The following is a 20,597-nucleotide window of genomic DNA, read 5'->3' on the forward strand; positions in this document are numbered from 1 at the left end:
GTAGCTGTGTTCGTCTATACCAGCGAAAACAATGAGGAGTCCTTATGGCATCTTAGAGACTAACAAATTTATTTGGGCATAAGCTTTTGTGGGCTAAAACCCACTTCATCAGATGTATCTCTTTCATTTTTAGTTACAAAGGGGATTGGCTGCAGCATGATTTTCAGATAAAATCTAAAGTCTATACTGATCTGAGGACAATGGCTTTGGGATTGGAAGAACTTTATATGTGATTTCTGGTTTTAGTAATCATTTATCACAAAAGACCAGTTAGGGTGGACAAGCCAGGAGCTGGAATGCCAAGAGGGGACTGTGCTTTGACTTCCTGTTAACCAGTGTGGGGATATAAGAGCTCATTTTGTTACTGTTTTGGTGAATCTAGATATAGAATAAACCACCAGTTTTTGGGGTGTATCTGCCCTGTCCTGAATTGGGTATTCTCAGTGGTGATTCATACCAGGCAACAGTCATACCAGTAACAAGTCTATTGTCAGCAAATTTAATAATATGAGCCTACACCATCCAAATATGCATTTATCCACAGTTTAGAAAGACCACTTTGGGAGGAAAGTCAGATACAATAAATTGCTGATAGCAAAATCAAGGAGATTTCTAAAAGAAAAATGAGTTACATGAAGAACACATATGGTAATTTTTATACACAGTTTGCACCTCATGAAAACAACTCGGATGTGACAGATGCTGGACATTTTAGTTTGAACTCCATCTCAAGGGGGTTTTCCATATGATCCGTTCATTTTTATTTCATGTTCCTGGTATTGCCAGAGTCATTCCCACCCTTACAGTTAGATTATTTACTTGGCGATATAATGGGGTGGAAGAGAGGATCTAGCAGGAAATGTCGTGCATGATGGAATTCAGCATCATTCATATATTTGTCATCAACACTATATTTCTCATCTGTTTTTGCCCTTACATCCTATATTGGGCAGCGGGCACAAGAGAACTGATTGGGCTTTCAGGGCTCTGTTCATTTTAAATCACTTTTGGTAAAATTCATATGGAAACCAACCTTTTGTTTCTGTCTCAAAATACACCTCACCCAGCAAACCAGTGCTTTCCAGAAAGTTTTAACAGACAAATTTCCCTCTCAGGTCCATTTACAGAGTCTTCCGGGTCATAGAGATCAGAAGGGAGGGGGCTAGAGGAGCCTGTTTTGTGGGGACAGACAGGGAAGCTCAGGGACACAGTGTGAGTCGGCAGCGTCGGCCAGCGAACGGATCAGAAAAGAAAAAGAGTTTCCCTCGAGTCCACCCAGAAGAACGGGCGGATTCTCTCCCCGGCGAAAGAGGCCGGCGGGAAAGTGACGATCGGATCTCCGCAACCAGAATCAAAAAACGTCACCTGCCCCCCTTCATAGTCCAGATAAACCCGGATCCTGGGGGGTGCCTGGCTCGGGGAGAAGGGGATGATCTGCACAGGGGACGTGAGAGCCCAGTACTGATCCTCACTGCCCTGCACAGCCCAGATCCCCCGCTCAGGGGTAAAGCTGATCCATCCCTTCCTGCCCACATACTCTCTGGCCACCCGCCCAGCCCAGACTCCCCTCCCCTCCTCCTCCACCTCCCAGTAATGTCAGCCCGAGGTGAATCCCTCACAGCCCAGCACACAGAGCTCAGTGTCAAATCTCTCAGGGTTGTGGGGCAGATCCTGCCATGTGCGTCCCCTTCTCACACTTTTCCGATCCTCAGATACGGTGAGTTGGGGATGGGCCGTGTCTGGATCCAGAGTCACGTTGGCTGCAGAGAGAGAATCAGAGCGTGAGGGGCAGAGCTCAGCCCTGGGGCAGGGTCCGATTGTGTCAGTGACAGAACCTGCCCCAGCTGGGGAGTGAATCAGAGAATCTCCCCCCTCCAGGATTTACACAGCTCTGCTTGGGGAGCAGCGCTGAGATCTCAGCCATGTGCAGGAGGGATTCACACCCCTGACAGAGCCAGTTCAGTGACAGAGTGAAGGGATCAGCTCAGCTGAGCCAGACCCCCAAACCCAGAGTCTGAGGCCTCGTCTACACTATGAGTTTATATCGGATTTAGCAGCATTAAATCCGAATTAACCCTGCACCCATCCACACAACGAAGCCGTTTTTTCGACATAAAGGGCTCTTAAAACCGATTTCTGTACTCCTCCCCAACGAGGGGATTAGCACTGAAATTGACATCACCGTTTCGAATTAGGGTTAGTGTGGACGCAATTCGAAGGTATTGGCCTCCGGGAGCTATCCCACAGTGCACAATTGTGACCGCTCTGGACAGCACTCTGAACTCAGATGCCCTGGCCAGGTATACAGGAAAAGCCCGGGAACTTTTGAATCTCATTTCCTGTTCGGCCAGGCGAGCTCATCAGCACAGGTGACCATGCAGAGCTCATCAGCACAGGTGATCGGGCAGTCCCAGAATCGAAAAAGAGCTCCAGCATGGACCGAATGGAAGGTACTAGATCTGATCGCTGTATGGGGAGAGGAATCCGTGCTATCAGAACTACGTTCCAAAAGACGAAATGCCGAAACATTTCAAAAAAATCTCAGAGGCCATGAGGGACAGAGGCTACATCAGGGACGCAACATAGTACTGCGTGAAACTTCAGGAGCTCAGACAAGCGTACCAGAAAACCAAAGAATCAAACGGACGCTCCGGGACAGAGCCCCAGACATGCCGCTTCTATGCTGAGCTGCATGCAATTCTAGGGGGGGCTGCCACCACTACCCCACCCCGTCCGTGGACTCCAAGGATGGGATAAGGATTTTGCAGACAGGGAAGACGATGAGGAGGATGAGCTTGGGGAGAGCACACAGCACATCGTTTTCCCCAACAGCCAGAATCCAAATGGATGGCGGAGACTGCAGGAACTGTGGGATAGCTACCCACAGTGCAACGCTCCGGAAGTCGATGGTTGCCTCCGTACTGTGGACACACTCCTCCGACTACATGCACTTAGAGCATTTGTGTGGGGACACACACAATTGACTATAAAAACGCTTTCTACAAAACCAACTTCTATAAATTCGACCTAATTTCTTAGTGTAGACAAGGCCTGAGTCTCAGTTATTCCATCCTTGTGCTTGGGGAAAAAACAAGGGGGGTTAGAGGGAGGTGGTTTTAAGCTTTGTCCTTCCTTTAGTCTCCCTGGCCCCTAGTTACAGGGACCTCAGGGCTGCAAAGCAGAGAGCAGCCATAGTGTGATGCATCCTGTCTATGCCCCCAGCAGAGCCGTCCCATGGGTAGGGTGAATGGGGGCGACCGCTCTGGACCCTGCACTTTGGGAGGCCCTGCGGGCCGGTGTGATTGGCTGGTGCGGTCGGTCCCAGAAGAAACAAATCTGTCACTTCCACCCCGGACCCCGCACCCTCTCAGGGCCAGCCCTGGCCCCCAACCCAGTCCCACAATAATGGCTGGGAGCAGAGTTGCTGTAGAGCCCCTGTGCCAACTTCACACGAACGGGGGTGGCTCCCTTGCACAGGGGCTATTTTCTGGGGACTGTTACCATGTATATTAAGGCCCCTTCGCTATGACAGAGCAGCATAAAAGGGCCTGACAATCAGGCCCATGGAATCTTTCCCCACCTGCACCCATCTCTCCCCACAGATGTGATTAGAGACCCTGGAATCATAGAAGGCTCCCAGCAGATTACAGGGAATCCAAAGTCCACCGTCCAATGATGCAACTCTTTAAAGCCCCGTCTCCTTGCAGAGCCCCCTCCCTCCTAAAGATCGGCGAGCTGAGCTATAGAAAAACTGCTTTTATAGAGACATCACTGGTGCTCCATGACTCTTGTAGTTGCACTGTGGTTGAGGACACCGCACACATACTGAATGGCTGCTCGTCCTGTGCTGGTCTATCAGGGGGACTTTCCAGATTCCACACTGACGGCCCCAAGGCTATGCAATGGCTAATACAGGATTGCCAACTTCAAGAGATCAAATCTCATGAGATTGGCCCAAAAATCATGACATTGTTTAAATGGATTATGCTGTGCTTTTTTAGGTCAGTCTCTTGATTTTTGAACTCTCCTGGCCCCTCCCTAGGGTTTGTGCAAGTGACAATTAGTGTTGTCACTCTCCCACATGTACTGGATAAGGTGATGCTGCTGCAGGAGCTCTCACCCCCACATCTGCCCGTCTCCTGCCCAGCAATTAATCCTGTCCCCTAGACCCCCGTCAGTTCAGTCCCCCAACCCCCAGCATCACTGCCCCATCAGTTCAGCACCCCTACCCCACTGCCCTCCCAGCACTCACCCTATCTGCTCAGAACCCACCATCAATACAGTCTCCCCAGCCCGTCAGCTCCCTGCTCACTTCAGGCCTCCTACAGCCCACAGGCCATAATAAAGCTCTCCCAGCCTCACCTCTGCTCCTCCTAGGGTTCTTCACCCTCCCTAGGCCTGGGGGCTACAGTGGGGTCCTCTCTCCCACTTCCCAGGCTGACAGTGGGAGCCCCAGCCACGCCCAGGGCCGCTGACGGGATTTCTAAGTAAAATTAAGCCTCATTTTTAGAACTCTCAAATTTCGGGGGGGTGGGGGATGTTTCAGCCACAGCTGACATTTGAAAGCTCTATCGCGAGATCATGAGTGAGGCTTCTTTTTACTCAGAAATTGCACATCTCATGCTCAATTCGTAAGAGTTGGCATGTCTGCGAATATGTGATGTCTACCCAACCCCTTTTGACATTTTTAACATTTTTTCTTTTGTCTTATAAAGCAGAGAGATAAAACATAAATGTATATTTTTGTATGTTGAATTTTCCTATTCTTCATTGTACCACTTGTGCATTTGCTAATAATAATCATATGGCCAGGGGATGTGATGTATGTGCATAAAGAGTTCTGAAAATGAGGTGAGATGTTCCTCTCTGATTTTCCAAAAGGCTCATTTTAAAACTCTTAGATCTCTATGGAGATACACTGCTCGTCCCGTCTCCCGCACCCCAGCCCATCTGGTTAACCCAACCACTAGTTAAAAATTCTAAATTATAATAGAGAAAAGAATCTACTTTTCTGTTTTTAGGAAGGATGTGGGCAGCCACCAGTAATATGGTGTTTGGCTCCTGTCAAATGCAAAATTGAAACAAAACTTGAAATATGGCGCTGCCAATGAGCCACCATAATTCATATGAAAGTTTTCACTCCTGCTTTTATACAAGAAATTTACCTTTGTCCAACCGCTGTCTAGATGACAGTGAATCTAGAGGAAGAAAAGGATGAAAAAGAAGAAATGTCATGTTGTCATGTTTATGAATATATTCACATTGTTAATGTTCTAACACAAAAGCCAAATGAAAAGAAAACAAACTTTATTAAGTTATAGTTAAGGACGTTAAGTACAATTCAGACCAATACAAACCATTACACACATCACTAAAAAATAACCACAAACATTAAAAACTAAGCACATTACCTAAGATTACATGACATACTCAGAGACGATTTACACAGCAATTAAATTAAACAATTAATTAAGCAATTAAACACCTGTGGCTGGCCCATGACAGCGTGTAACAAAGCGGCCTCTGGAAAGACAGCACTGAGAGTATCAGTTCAGGACAAATTGCTTAGAGAAGGGCAGTCACAGCCCAAGGCTGGGAAGGCACACCAAACCAATGAAACAGAGAGGACTTCGGTCTCACCCCACTGGTTAACTAGAAGTCATACAAGCAATTCCTCCAGACACTCCCATTTCCCAGTATCACCGCCAGTGCCACTCCTTATGGGGATGAATGGTTATGAAAACCAATACCGCAGTAAAAGGTAAAAAAGGTTCTCCCGATCCCAAAGGACCAAGCCCCAGACCCAGGTCAACATACAAGTCAGATCTTACTCACAAATCATGCTGTTGCCAATCCTTTAGAATGTAAAATCTAAAGGTTTATTCGTAAAAAGAAAGAACTATAGATGAGAGTTAAAATTGGTTAAATGGAATTATTTACATATAGTAATGGCAAAAAAGAAAAGGAGTACTTGTGGCACCTTAGAGACTAACAAATTTAGAGACTAACAAATTTATTTGAGCATAAACTTTTGTGAGCTACAGCTCACTTCATCAGATGCATTCGGTGGAAAAGGTGTATTTTCCACTGAATGCATCCGATGAAGTGAGCTGTAGCTCACGAAAGCTTATGCTCTAATAAATTTGTTAGTCTCTAAGGTGCCACAAGTACTCCTTTTCTTTTTGCGAATACAGACTAACACGGCTGCTACTCTGAAATAAGTACTAATGGTACCGGGGCAGAAATAATGTTGATTGAATGCTAATCAGTGAGAAAGTTTCTGTGTATTGGTCTGTCTGTGAATTATGTGTTGGTTTCAGTTAATTAAACAATTAAACATAGCAATTAAACACCTATGGCTGGCCCGTGGCTGCTGACTCAGGCTCACGAGGTTTGGACTGGGGCTGGAGCCTGGGCTCTGTGACCCTCTCCTGTCACAGGGTCCCAGAGCCCAGGCTTCTGCCGAAGCCCGAGCATCTACCCCGCAATTAAACAGCCCCATTCCCCGAGCTCTGCGAGCCCAAGTTGGCTGTGTGATGTTATTGACATGAACCGTAACCTTATAGATCATTGTTGCAACCAAGGTCCTATAGTGGCACCAAATCTTTTACAAAGGAGGTCAAGTAAGGTGTCTATGAAAAGGTTATGATTTGCTGGTTATGATTATGCTATCTGTATGCATGTATCATGTTTGTACTTAAAGTTATAAGTATTGGCTCTATACTGTCTGTATTTCAAACTTGTGCTATGCTTCTGGGTGACATCTCAGACCATTAAGGACCATCAGCTAGACAAGTGACCCACTGAGAGAAGGAAGATACACCTTATGACTCATCCGATGAAGTGAGCTGTAGCTCACGAAAGCTTATGCTCTAATAAATTTGTTAGTCTCTAAGGTGCCACAAGTACTCATTAGTACTTAGTAAACCTGGCTCATCCTTCCTGACAGACCTGATGGTCTCATTATCTCCAGCTCAGGAGGATAAAAGGTAGAGAATATCTAAAGTGGGGGGTATGGAACCTATGGCTTGCGGTCCAGATCTAGCCTGTTGCTAAATTTCATCCGTCCTGCAGCACCACTTCCCACCCCCGCCGCAGGGATAGAGCCGCAAGTGCCGACTCACCCTGCTGCGGGACCAGGGGAAGCCCCGAGCCTCTGTGAAGAGCTGCAGGAACTAGGAGTGCAGAGGGTGCTGCAACACCCCCCAGGTTTTGTGCATGGTCTCGAGCCTCCATGCACCCTCTCTGTCCCCCCGTAGGTGAGTGGCCCATGATTGCTTTTTTTCTGTGGGTCAATGGCCTGTGATAGAAAAAAGTTTCCTCACCCCTGCTCTAAAGCAAGAGAGGGACTTTGATGACACAGGAGGACTTGCAGACAAAAGATCCAAACAAGCATACTTCAAAATCAGTTAATTCAGCAGGAAGCTCAAGCTAAGGTTCACGTTCATAGCTGCTAGGAAAGGAAAACCCCCAGGGAGTACAAATTTAGGACCCTAATCCAGTGTGTATGTGCTGTATTGAGAGCTGAGTAGGGAATTCATAGGTTCCAAAAGATTAGTTGACTATCTCCAGCCACAATTATTTTCCCCAAGAGATCTCCTCAGCTCTCTCAATTATCAGTGTAATATATATGAGAAAATTCCCCAGGTGATGTTTATTACCTTTGAATTTCTTCATTATGGTCTCCAGAGATGAATTTCTTTGAGAAGATTCCCAGATTCTCCATTTCAGTTCTGAAGAAAAGGCCACTGGGTTCTGAAATTTCTTCCTCTCACATCTGAAGAACAACCCAGTGTTACTCCTTGTGGAGTTCATTCATATTTGTTTTTTTACTAAAATGTATTTTATTCTAATGAATGGTTGTAGCTCAGCAGACCCTGGAAGATTAAATTCTCTATGGCCCCAGGAATAGGTCCAATACCAGCTTTGACACTACAAGCTTCCCCTTCATTTTGGTGAGATCGATATTGGAAAACTGCATCCAGTTCTGGTGTCCCCAGTTTAAAATGGAAGTTGAAAAAGTGGAGACGGTGCAGAGAAGACCCACAAAAATGATTTGAGGGCTGGTAAAAATGCCTTGCACTGAGAGCACCCTGGCACTTGAGTATGGGGTATAAATACCGTTATGGGGAAAAAATACTTGGTACTAAAGGGCTCCTCAGTTTAGCAAACAAAGGTACAACATGGACCAATTGCTGGAAGCTGAAGCCAGAAAAATTCAAATGGGAAACAAGACAGACTTTTTAAGAGTGTGGGTGAATTAACCATTGGAAGAAACTGCCAAGGGAAGTGGTGGATTCTCCATCTCTTGATGGTCTCTCACTTTTAACCTGCCTTAAAGGCAAGTGATGGGAGGAGGGGGCGGAGAGGAGCAAGCAGGGGGTGGGATCTCAGGGGAAGAGGCAGAGCAGGGGTGGGGCCATGGTTTGGGCACTGGTTGACCCCCACTTCTAGGGAGCTTTAAGCGTTACTGTCTCTTGATGTCTTTAAATCTAGACTGAATGGCTTTCTGGATGGTGCTTTAGTCAACGCACGTTAGGATTTAGTCAAATACAAGTTATTGGGCTGAATACAGGAATAACTGGGTGAAATTTAAGCACCTGTGATACATATGCACCGACTCTGTGCGTGCTCCGGGGCTGGAGCACCCACGGAAAAAAATCGTGGGTGCTCAGCCCCACCAGCAGCCCCACAGATCAGCTTCCCTCCACTTCCCCCCAATGCCTCCTGCCTGTTAGCAGGCCCTGCCGATCAGCTCCTCCCGCTGCCTCCCAGCGCCTCCCGCCCACTGGGGATCAGCTGTTCAGGAGCGGGCAGGAGACACTGGGGGGGAGGGGGTGGAGCAAGGGTGGGAAGAGGCTGGGCATGGCCGAAAGAGGCAGGGCAGGGCCTTGGGCGGAAGGGGTGGAGTGGGGGCAGGGTCTGGGGCTGAGCAGGGGTTGAACATCCCCAGGGGAATGAGAAAGTCGAAGCTTGTGCTGTGATATACAGGAGGTCAAATGTGATGATCTTACGGTCCTTTCTGGCCTTCAACTTTATGCATTTATGAAACTCAGTAATACCATGTGGCAATGAGTTCCACGGGTTAATTATGAATTGTGTAAAAAAAAGTATTTCTCTTTCTCAGCTTTACACTAGTTGCCTTTCAGTTGCATTGAACGTCCCCTTGTTCTTGTATTGTGAGTGTGGGAAGCAGGATCAGCTGACATATCCTGTACACCATTTAAGGGAGATAATTAGTGACAATCATTGTGGTGATGTAGATACCCATCATATCAGGACCTGGAGTGAAACCTACTAACCCATTTCAAAGATAATTTATGTTCTTATTTAGTTCTTTGGATACATACTATGGTCAGTCCACTAGCACAGGGGTTCTCAGCTTACAAAGGCTAATGTGTGTCCACTCCACACTGAGTAAGTGGCAAACAACTTAATGAACTTGCACTGCCCAGGGAGCCTTGAGCAGTGTGAGTCAGTGCAGTTCTGGGGGGCAGGGCTGGCGCTGGGGGGAACTGGCTGGCGCCTTCTATTGCTGCTTCATCAATGGCTGGGAGCTGAGTCGTGTAACACAGCTGGGCTTGTCCCTGCCTGTGGGTGTCTGTGTCAGCACAGGGCCTGTCAGGCTTGTAGCTTGACATCAGCATCACAGGGTGAGAGGCATCCCAGGTCAGGGATTTGGAGGGCTCAGCAGTCCCACAGTCCAGGCTGCACCCCGGGAACCCTGTCACGCTAATGTAAATCTCCCTTGTTGCAAATTAAACCAATGACTTCTTGTTCTACCCGCGCTGGACTTGAAGCACAACTGATCACCGCTCTCTGTAGAACAGCCTCAACATATTTGAAGACTGTTATCAGGCCCTCCCTGAGTCTTCTCTTCTCTAGACTAAACACACCCATTTATTTCTACCTTTCCTCACAGCTCATCCATTCTCAACCTCTGATCATGTTTCTTGCTCTCCTCTGAACTCGCTCCAATTTTTCTGAAAGTGCGATGCCCAAAACAGGGCACGGTATTCCAGCTGAGGCCTCACCATGGCAAGAAGGGTGGACCAACGTCTACCTGGGTCACTCCTGTTTATATGCCATGTGACACTCTCGTTAAGACATCTGTGATGGGGCGTTCACCCCACATCAGCCCCCAAAAAGGGTGAAGGAAGCTGAGAAAGAGGAGATTAGTGAGACAGGCCACACATGAGCGGTTTAGGTCAGAGAAGCAACCCCTGTTTGGAAGATGAAGCTCAGCTGAGCAGGTGTGGGCTGGGCTAGTAGAAAGCCAGGAAACTGGCAACAAAAATTGGCTGCAGTGAGAAAGTCTCCAGCCATGGTCTGTGCATTAGTGAGGGAAAGAGGGAACCCAGGGGAAGAATAGCATGCTAGGAGCCTGGCCCTGAAGGAAGGGAGTACTTAGAATCACAGGGCTAGAAGGGACTGCCAGGGTCATCTAGTCTAACCCCTATAAGAGAGAAGGGTGGAGAAGAAAGCCTATGGGAGATGAGTAGGAAGCAGCCCAGGCGGAGAGCAGACCTTGCCTGCATGTGGCCTACCATGGTCCCTGGGCTGCAACCTGAAGCAGTGGATGGGCTCGAGTTCCCCTACCAGCCACTGACGGAGGGGCATTGCCTGGAGAGTGGAACCAGTGAGACTCTATACCACAGAAGGAGAAACCATTTAGTGATCAGGCTGGAGGGCTGAGTCACAAAGAGGAAGCTGCAGTTCCTGGAGCGAGAGATGAGGCTGCAGAGTGACAGAGAGCACAACCGGGGGAGAGACCGCAAGGAGAGGTGTTGGACCTGGAAGCAGAATAGAACAGCCAGGAGGAGTCAACACCTGCGGTGAATACAGCAACCTGGGACAACATCCCAGAATGACATTTGCCTTTTTCACAACAGCATCAAACTGCTGACTCATTCAATGTGTGATCCATGTGAACCCCCAGATCTTTTTCCGCAGTACTGCTTCCAGCCCAGTTATTCCCCATTTTGTAGTTGTACATTTGATTTTTCTTTCTGAAGTGCAGTGCTTTGTCCTTATTGAATGTCCCCTTAAATGTATTATAATCCTTCCTCCCTCCGCCCTTTTTCTCTTGTGTCTATTTAGAATGTAAACTCATTGGGGCAGGGACTGTCTCTTTCTGTGTGTCTGTGCAGCACCCAGCATATTGGGCCCTGATTTTGCCTTGAGCCTCTAGGCCCTGCCATAATACTACTGATAATAGCACATTATAAACTCCTTAGAGCAGGGAATGTCTGTTCTATCATATCTGTTGCCACGCCAAGCACACTGATAGAGCTCACTGCATAATAAGAAACAATTAATAAACAGCTCATTGAATAGTCATCAGATGGCCCGGACTTTCCATCCCTACCAACCTAGGTGGAGATGGAGTCTATGACCTAGAAATGAAAACCTCATTCTCCATCCCCAATCTCCTGAGGTCTCCATTCTACCAGCCACACTACAAATAACCCTATCTGTAGGTAAATCACTCTTTTCTCAGGCTGCTCTATTCTGGAGTCTAGTCAACATGACAAAAGCCCCAAGATTAGATTTAACAGAGGGAGATTGGGAACCACCCCCACACTCTGCACTGCTGGACCATGGGGAGCAACGTCTCATGTCCAAAATCACTTCTCTGTACTGGGAAGTGAAAGGGAGAGTGAGAAGAAGCCACCTACCTGCTCAAGGTGCCTTTGATGTCCTAGAGGAGAAAGATAAAAGGAAATTCAGTCCCATTTATCATATACTGGGGATCCCTTCTGCTCTGGAGGGGACTCACTTTGTCTTCACAGTTCTGAGTTTCAAAGTGAAATTATTTGTTATTTATTAATAAAAACAAAAATATCAAACATGTTGCCTTTGCTCTTTTGGATAAGTGCTCTGACTGCAGGACCCGGGCCCAGGAAGTTTGTATATGGAGGCACACTACCTCTTCTTAGAGTGACATTTGGATAACCAGCTGGCACAGGGAATCAGAGGGCTCAGTCTTACGATGTGTTGAACAAGGATCTTCCTAACACACAGGTTTGGGGAAGATCCACTCCTGGAGACTCCAGTGGGTCCAGAGGGAGGGGTGCCCCCAGGCTGTGCTGCTTCAATGCTGTAAACTTTCTTCCCACTGTCCCACAAACATTTGGAAGGCCCATCCTGTGGACTTCTTGACCTTCACAGGAAGTTGGGGCTGGGTGAGAACAATGGGTGTTGGGTACAGAGTAACAGTGGGCCAATCACTATCCTAGATGCCAGGTTCAATGCAGGAGATCTGGGAAGTGAAGAACGCTGCCCACAGCAGATATTGATCACAACAGAGAATTTGACCCTAGATATCAGCTAGAGAAGTCCAGTAGACTAAGATTTATTTCTCACTTCCTTTTTTGCTAGTTAGAGGCACTTTTTGAACATTAAAATAATAAGAAGGCTTTTGGAATTCTAAGGGCTACTTACACTATCAGGCTACCATAAGTAACGAACGCCTTGCCTAACTAAACTTCATTTCTGGATCAGGCCTGAGGTCCATCTAGTTAGTATCTTGTCTCCAAAAGTGGACAATATCAGATGCTTCAGAGGAAGGTGTAAGAAAATCTGCTCCTCACATTCTCATGCTGCTCTCTAATAGCTAGAGACTGGCTGAAGCAATGAAGAATGAAGTTTAATATCAATTACTTTTTTTGTTATTTATTATAACTCTGGATATTCTTGTTGTCCATATAAATGTTCGATTGCTTTTTGAGTTTTGCTAAATTCTTGGTACCAGTGACATCCTGTGACAATGAGTTCCATGGTCTAATTACGCGATGTGTGAAAATGTTTCTTTGGATCAGTTTTGAATTTGCCACCTTCTGATTTTATTGAATGTTCCTTTGTTCTTGCATTAGGAGACAGGGAAAACAGAGTTTGGAGTTTGACATTTTTGGAGGAGTCTTCTCCCACTAAAATTCAAAAGAAGAGCTTTTTTTTATTCTTTTAGGGCTTTCTAACACGGTCTTACCTGCAGGAATTCACTTGCTGGCAGCTGGCACTTCTGCTCCATCTCACTGATCAGGTGACTGAAAGAAGATATTTCCTCAGATAGTTTGGCAACATACTCAGCCCTCGTCTTTTCAATTTCCTTATTCAGCTCTTCCAGCTGGGCCAGGAGGAGTTGCTCTTGTTCCTTCAATAACTGGTGCAGTTGCTGAACTTCAGACACAATCTTCTGCCTCTCAGTTTGTAGCTGTTTCTGAAATGAAGAGATACAAACAGGGAAAGCACAGGTCAAAGTCAGGAACACGAGAAAATCATGGGATATTTTATAAAGACTTATGTATGAACATGGAAGCATATCATTGCATATGCATATCAGAGGCCACCTGCCAGGTCAGACCCCACACTCTATCAACCCCATCAAATTTAACTTCTGACATTTTATCGAGTGCATACTCTATGCTCGGTAGACAGAAGATTTTCCAATAGATTTTCAATTGTCCTAACTGGTGTTTAGAATTGTGGCGCATGGCTAGAAAGGGTTAAACATCCTGCAAAATAAATAACCCACAGAAGACATGTGGGAAGATAATGTTTGTGCTTTTGTGTATTTATATATGTATGAGTAGGGTGGACAATGTAGTCAACAGTCCCTGTCTGAGCTGAATTCTGATTATTCAGAGGTCAAAAGAACATCCTATCACGTAAATGAATGATAAACACGAGATATCTCAGTATTCATCTCTCTTTGACATGTACTGTGAATGGTGGAGGAACAAGCAAATGGCCTTATGTTAATTGGGATAGCTAAGTACAGGTGACAGATCTCCTTCAAAGTCATCCTAATTACTTTTGTTTCCTAAGGAATTCCAACTTGACAAAAGACATGAAATTGTATAAAGGATCCTGGGGTCCTGATTCTGTCATCTCAGATTGGCTGAGACTTCATCAGTGGAAGTTTGAGTCGCAAGACTGAGGTCCCAGTTACGCTGATATGCCCTGGTCTGAGATTTGGACATTGGACTATGACCTATGAACTGAATTCTAAAGGAACTCTTTGCAACTACAAAGCTCACCATCTCTGCTGTTTCTCTGTAAAGTTTCTCTTTACAATGACAATAAATAAGTAATAGTCTTTCACAAAAGGGAACTTATTGCTCCCTATTTCTCTTATGACACACAGACTAAGCAGTCTATGACTATGCATCTGATGAAGTGAGCCGTAGCTCACGAAAGCTTATGCTCAAATAAATTTGTTAGTCTCTAAGGTGCCCAAGTACTCCTTTTCTTTTTGCGAATACAGACTAACACGGCTGCTACTCTGAAGACTAAGCAGTGTGTTGATAATGTCCATGTGCACATTTGCTTCTCAGTACCTACCAGCAGTTCCTGGCTTTTACTTTCCTCGTTCAATTTAAATGACAGAATCTTTTCTCTCTCTTTCTTCAAAATCTCCAAACGGCTCTGAATTTGGTCCTAAAAAAAGAAAAAGTGATTTAGCTTTGGTGCTTTTGGAGGGTTTTCCCACATTTTTTATATTTTCAAGAATATTAAATACATAATAAAATGGGTGAGTACTCTAACCACCTGGCTAGACAATCATTCTCATGCTTCTGGTCTCTCTCTCTCTGGTCCAAATGACTTTTTATCCCCAATGGAATAGCTTTGACCGAGGAGATGGAGGGATCCCCACATCACAATATCCCATAGTCCATGGTTAGGGCACTCACCTGAGAGGTGGCTGATCCCTGTTCGAATCCCTTCTCATCAGGTGAAGGAGGGACTTGAACCAGTGTTTCCTACATATCTGGTGAATACCCTAACCCCTGGGCTAAAAGTTAGAAGGGCGAGCCTTATCCGGTAGGTGTGCTCAGAGGCCACCTGCCAGGTCAGACCCCACACTCTAGCTAGGCAGCCGAACGCCTGTCTTCCTCCAGATTGTGAATCACTCTGGGGCTTAAGTGAGAAATAGGCATCTGGATACTTAGAAAGAGACAGCAGTGTGCATGCCCAGAGACAGAAATATAGGTGATGGTGTAAAAGCTGGAATGAGCCAGTAAAGCCCAGAATGGCATTTTAATCAATAAAATTGTTGCAAAAACCAGCAGGTACAGTTACAGACAGCTAAGAGAACAGACTAATAACAAATTGTGATTACCCTGTTGTCATAAATATAAAGGGAAGGATATGCAGTGCTATAAAATCCCTCCTGGCCAGAGGCAAAACCCTTTCACCTGTAAAGGGTTAAGGAGCTACGGTAACCTCGCTGGCACCTGACCCAAAATGACCAATGAAGGGACAAGATACTTTCAAATCTGGATGGGGGGGAAACAAAGGGTCTGTCTGTCTGTGTGATGTGTTTGCCGGGAACGGATCAGGAATGCAGCCGTACAGCTCCTGTAAAGTTAGTAAGTAATCTAGCTAGAGAATGCGTTAGATTTTCTTTTGTTTAATGGCTGGTAAAATAAGCTGTGCTTGTTCGAATGTACAGTCCTGTTTTTGTGTCTTTTTTAACTTAAGGTTTTGCCTAGAGTGATTCTCTGTGTTTTGAATCTGATTACCCTGTAAGGTATTTATCATCCTGATTTTACAGAGGTGATTCTTTTACCTTTTCATTAATTAAAATTCTTCTTTTAAGAACCTGATTGATTTTTCACTGTTCTTAAGATCCAAGGGTTTGGGTCTGCGTTCACCTGTACCAATTGGTGAGGATTATTATCAACCCTTCCCCAGGAAAGGGGGTGTAGGATTTGGGGGGATATTTTGGGGAAAGATGTCTCCAAGTGGTCTCTTTCCCTGTTCTTTGTTTAAAATGCTTGGTGGTGACAGCATACTGTTCAAAGACAAGGCAAAGTTTGTACCTTGGGGAAGTTTTTAACCTGAACTAGTAAGAATAAGCTTAGGCGGTCTTTCATGCTGGTCTCCACATCTGTACCCTAGAGTTCAGAGTGGGGAAGGAAACTTGACACCTGTTTTGGCCCAGCACCATATTTTAAACACCAAAAAACACCTTGATGACAATATCTTACCAATGAGAACTGCCTACTAGCACATTGTTATCAACCCATTCCATCCCAGAACCATTTTTTAAATGCCAAATAGGACCTGGAACACACGATTCCAAAGTGACCTAGAGGATTAAATGTATACATCTAGCATATTACCTTGAGGACAATATTTTAGGAATGAGAACCGATTAGTAGCACACGCTTATTAACTCATTGCAGCCCAGAACCACTTTTTAACACTCAAAAGTTGTGGAGCAGAAATATTTAGGACTATCCTAAAAATTACGAGTGAAAAATGACAGACTCGAAGGTCTCACGTTCAGATATGAGCATGACTCTTCCCAAAAATACACACCAAATAAAAAATAACATGAAAAACAGAAAAGGAGAATCAGTCACAATGACTTATGTGGTGTGACCTTCACTGTGCCCTGGAAGAGTTTGTGTGTCAGGACACCCAGGGCCCTGAAATCTCTGTAATTTTGGATCTTCCAGAAGTTATTGGTATTTTTAAGAGGTGACAATATTGAAGCCAACTACACTTGTTCATATGCCACGTTTCAGCTCAGAGACTTTTACACTCCCCCTTCATGAGCCTTTTTTGGAGGAAAATCCAGCAGTTTCTGTGGCTGTGCTGATTCATGACAAGTGCACAACACATGCACACAAGATTACGGTTGCCAACCTTCAAGGATTAATTAAAGATTAGGTTATGAAACCTCAAGGAATATTTCCAACCAAAATTGGCAACTATATAAAAGATGTATTTTTAATTTCTAGCAAAATATGTGTTCCAGGTCAGCAGCAGTTCCAATGTAATAGTTCTGTGCTAGATATATAAATTTCAGCCCTGGGCCAGTTCAGAACTGACTTTTCTGAGTCCTTATTGGTGTTAAAAATGTTTTGGGGCCAGAAGTGGTTAATAACAGTGTGTTGTAAGTCTGTTCTTATTGTTAAAATATTGTTCTTAATCTCTAATATTATCTCTCTAATAGTATCTCTAATAGTATCTGCTCTTTTTTGCAATAATTTTTTTTATTAAAATGCCGTTCCTGGCCATTCCAGCTTTTACACCGTCCTGTGATTTCTTACCTTGTAATCCGCGGCTACCTCTGCTATGGGAACCGCAGTGTGTTCTCTGTGATCTCGGGACAGATGGCAAACCATACAAATGGGTATTTGATCCTCTTGGCAGAAAAGTTTTAAATCCTGGTTGTGTTTCTCACACACTCTCCAACTTCTGGTTCATTTGTTGACTCCAGTGTAAGCATTCTGGAAGCTTCTACAATATTCCTTTTCAGAGTAGCAGCCGTGTTAGTCTGTATTCGCAAAAAGAAAAGGAGTACTTGTGGCACCTTAGAGACTAACAAATTTATTAGAGCATAAGCTTTCATGAGCTACAGCTAACTTCATCAGAATGCATCCGATGAAGTGAGCTGTAGCTCACGAAAGCTTATGCTCTAATAAATTTGTTAGTCTCTAAGGTGCCACAAGTACTCCTTTTCTTTTTACAATATTCCTTAGCTGTCTGTTTTGAAGTTTCTATGGGAGAAGGTTCTTCTGCACTCAGGACAGCGGAAATTTGTATGTAATCCCTCCCACCACTGATTGATGCAGGCCTGGCAGAAATTGTGCCCACAATCTAGACACACTGGATCTTTAAAATAATCTTTACACATTGAACCAGTCACTTCACCTAGAAGCATTTTTTCTGGATTCGCAGCAGCCATGGCTGCTTTTGCAGAGAAGAGAGGAATTTAGTTTCCTTTTACTGTTCTCAGAAATGGGCTGATTCTGAACTTTGCACACCAAACAGGTGTTTTCTATGTATACATTGTCTGATTTCAGAGTAGCAGCCGTATTAGTCTGTATTCGCAAAAAGAAAAGGAGTACTTGTGGCACCTTAGAGACTAACAAATTTATTTGAGCATAAGCTTTTGTGAGCTACAGCTCACTTCTGAGTCCGGAAACACCTTGTGGTCTCAGCTGGGAAAGGGAGGCTCTACCACAAAAGACTGTGGAGTGGCAGCACCTGACGCTGTTAATCCCTGCAATGGTGCAGCACGGCCACTCTGCAGAACAGCTGATTGAAAAACAGCACCTGCCACATTCACACCCAGTTCTATACAGCATTTCTTCTCGCCATCGCTGGGTCACTGTATTGTGGGACTTCAGAGGTACCTACAGCTTAGCTCATGGCACAGCTCTCTGCAGTAGGTGGTTCTGGGAAAAAAGTACTGTGGTCTGCCAGTGGTATTTCAGTTTTTAAAGAGGGAACATCCTAGAGTCATACGCCCCCCTGAAAAAAAACAATAACTGTGGCAGTGACCATCTTTTATTCTACTTAATGTTTGCCCTCTGTGACTGATACAATAATTTCTAAATACCATCTTCCTAGCCATGTTCTCACAGGTCATCAGGGTATATACACATGCTCTGTTACAGAGGAAGAGCGAAAACAGGTGGCTGGAATAATGGCGGCCAGAGTTACGGCCTGATTCTCATCAACTGCAGCATGAAAACATTTTGATATCTTGAGCCAAGGGCTTTGCATGGGGCACAGCCGGGCTTCTTAGCCTCCAGCTAACTTCTGCAAAGTCCTGATTTGGCAAAGTTATTCCAAGTGACAAAAAGGACTGGTCAATCTATGTTGCTTCCAGTGACATATGAAATCAACTAGTTTTCATTGCGAGGGGATTTTAACCCATTTCTCAGAAAATAACCGGCAGATTCAGACCAAATTTTCAGATTCCAGAGTGGTGGACTTATCTTTGGGGGACAAACACTGTCAGTATGAGCCACTGTCACTTGCCAAGGTAGTGGAAGTTCCTTCTGCTCTTTGGGTTATAATCCGTGAGTTAGACTCTAAAAAAATCCAGCTGGGAGACATTCGGTCTATTATCAGAAGAGATTCAGGGCAAGAAAGCGACGAATAGGCCCTTACTAAAGAAATAATTTTTTGACAGTAAAAATCTTCTCAGTTATTGCCCTGTCTATTATCTCCTTTTTCAGGGAAAGTTCATCAAGAATCTTTTGTCAAGGTCACTCTAGTGCTAGTTGGGGGGAACCTCAGATTTCCTTGATTCCTGTCAGTGTGGTTGTTAGCCAGCGTTTAGTACACAGACTACATTGCTAAAGGACCGTCTCCAGATCAGGGTGAAGATCAAGTCACTCATGCTGCACTTTGATATACTGACTATGGTGAATTGTAACTCATAGCACTACACTGGAGTGGCTTTGTCCTTTTCTTTCCAGGAGGATCCCATAGGGTAGTGCTTTGCAATTTTCTGTCTGCCCTGAGGATGTTTTCATGCAGGCTGCCACAAGCTTCTATTCTCAAGTTAAGGAGAAAGGTCTCTGAGCTGCTTTTCCAAATTTTAAAACAAGCCATTCAGTTGTGCACTTTGTGTTGGGAGGTTTCATTTTGAGGGTAGAGCTAATGTGATAAGTAAACATCATAGTGCATGGCAAGATAATCAAGGGCATAATAATTTCATCTAACCTCATCACTGCTAATTTGAAGGCTAAAGTCCAGCCCAGCCCTATTCTCGGAGAAGGGTAACTCTATAATTTATGGGAAATTACAAAACAGCATTAGGAAGTCCTGTATTCTGATTTGCCATTAGACATCATGTTGTGACATACATTGCAAGCCCACGCAGTATCTTTGGTGACTACTGTATTACACTGATGAAAGGTTTATGTATGATTGTGTCTTGCTCCCTGGGGGAGGGTACCACAAGTCCTCCAGGAACTCGAAAGGGTGTGTGGGTGGGAGAGGGATTAAGGGGAGACGCTGAATACTGTAAACAGTCCCCAGAGGTGCCAACTGCTTCAAGTCTCCGCTCCTGTGATAGGGCCACGTGGCCTCTCCTTTCACATACACCCCACACCCTGCACAGCCGGCAGAAAGGGGTGTCAAAGCTTTAACTGAATGAGGGAGGTAGAGCGTGTTCAACAACTCAACCTTCTTCAGAATACTCTGCGTCAGGGCCCTCACGGCCGCCCATGTTTTAATACAAGTGTAGTAGCCTGGGGCAGGCACAGATTGGCAAAGGAAGTGTCTTCCCAGTGCGGGGCTGAGGTGGGACTTAGCCCCCCTCGCCACGGGGCCCTGCCCCCTACTCCTCCTCTCCCTCCGAGGACCCACCCCCAATCAGGCCTGAAGCCGGCCATGGTAAAAGCCCAGGGGGGGCATTTCAGATTTTGGTAGGAGGGCAACTTTAACTGTCATTCCAGGAGCTACTTAGGCACCTGGAAACTTTAGAGGTTTTTTTGCAGATTATTACTTAGAAATTAGCTGGCAGGACACCGTATCTAATTCCTATTAGGGCTGTCAATTAACTGCCGTTAATGCCTGCGATTAATGCACAGCACAATTAACGCGTTACATTTTTTAGTGCATGTTCATCACAGACCCTCTGGGCAGGAAGCAGTACTGGCGCCGGGCCCAGAGTCGGAAGGGGCCCCGGCCAGCCCGATCCCCTGGCTGGCTCAGCCGGCCAGGAAAGCTGCCTCCACCCCTGCCCCACCTCTTCCCCAAAGTCGCTGCCCCTGCCCCGCCCCTGCCCCGCCTGTTCCCCAAAGTCGCTGCCCCTGCCCCGCCCCTGCCCCGCCCCTTCCCCA

General features: G+C 45.6%; 1 protein-coding gene across 2 annotated transcripts in view; it reads right to left on the minus strand.

The window, feature by feature from the left end:
- Nucleotides 1–483: 483 nt before the first annotated feature.
- Nucleotides 484–20,597, minus strand: part of LOC119842539 (E3 ubiquitin-protein ligase TRIM7-like) — a 43,294-nt gene continuing 23,180 nt past the window's right edge. The window contains exons 2-7 of one of the 2 annotated variants that reach the window (XM_043496984.1): nucleotides 14,344–14,439; nucleotides 12,989–13,219; nucleotides 11,679–11,701; nucleotides 7,662–7,777; nucleotides 5,166–5,198; nucleotides 484–1,760 (exon numbers count right to left, since the gene is read on the minus strand). In XM_043496984.1, the coding sequence (XP_043352919.1) occupies nucleotides 1,597–1,760; nucleotides 5,166–5,198; nucleotides 7,662–7,777; nucleotides 11,679–11,701; nucleotides 12,989–13,219; nucleotides 14,344–14,439 (663 nt within the window). In that variant the 3' untranslated portion in view covers nucleotides 484–1,596. Of the gene's footprint in view, nucleotides 1,761–4,441; nucleotides 5,199–7,661; nucleotides 7,778–11,678; nucleotides 11,702–12,988; nucleotides 13,220–14,343; nucleotides 14,440–20,597 lie in introns of those variants that run through there. The other variant, XM_043496985.1, reaches the window with a different exon arrangement.

This window comes from Dermochelys coriacea, chromosome 14 (assembly GCF_009764565.3).
Source record: "Dermochelys coriacea isolate rDerCor1 chromosome 14, rDerCor1.pri.v4, whole genome shotgun sequence".
Classification (NCBI taxonomy): Eukaryota; Metazoa; Chordata; order Testudines; family Dermochelyidae; genus Dermochelys; species Dermochelys coriacea.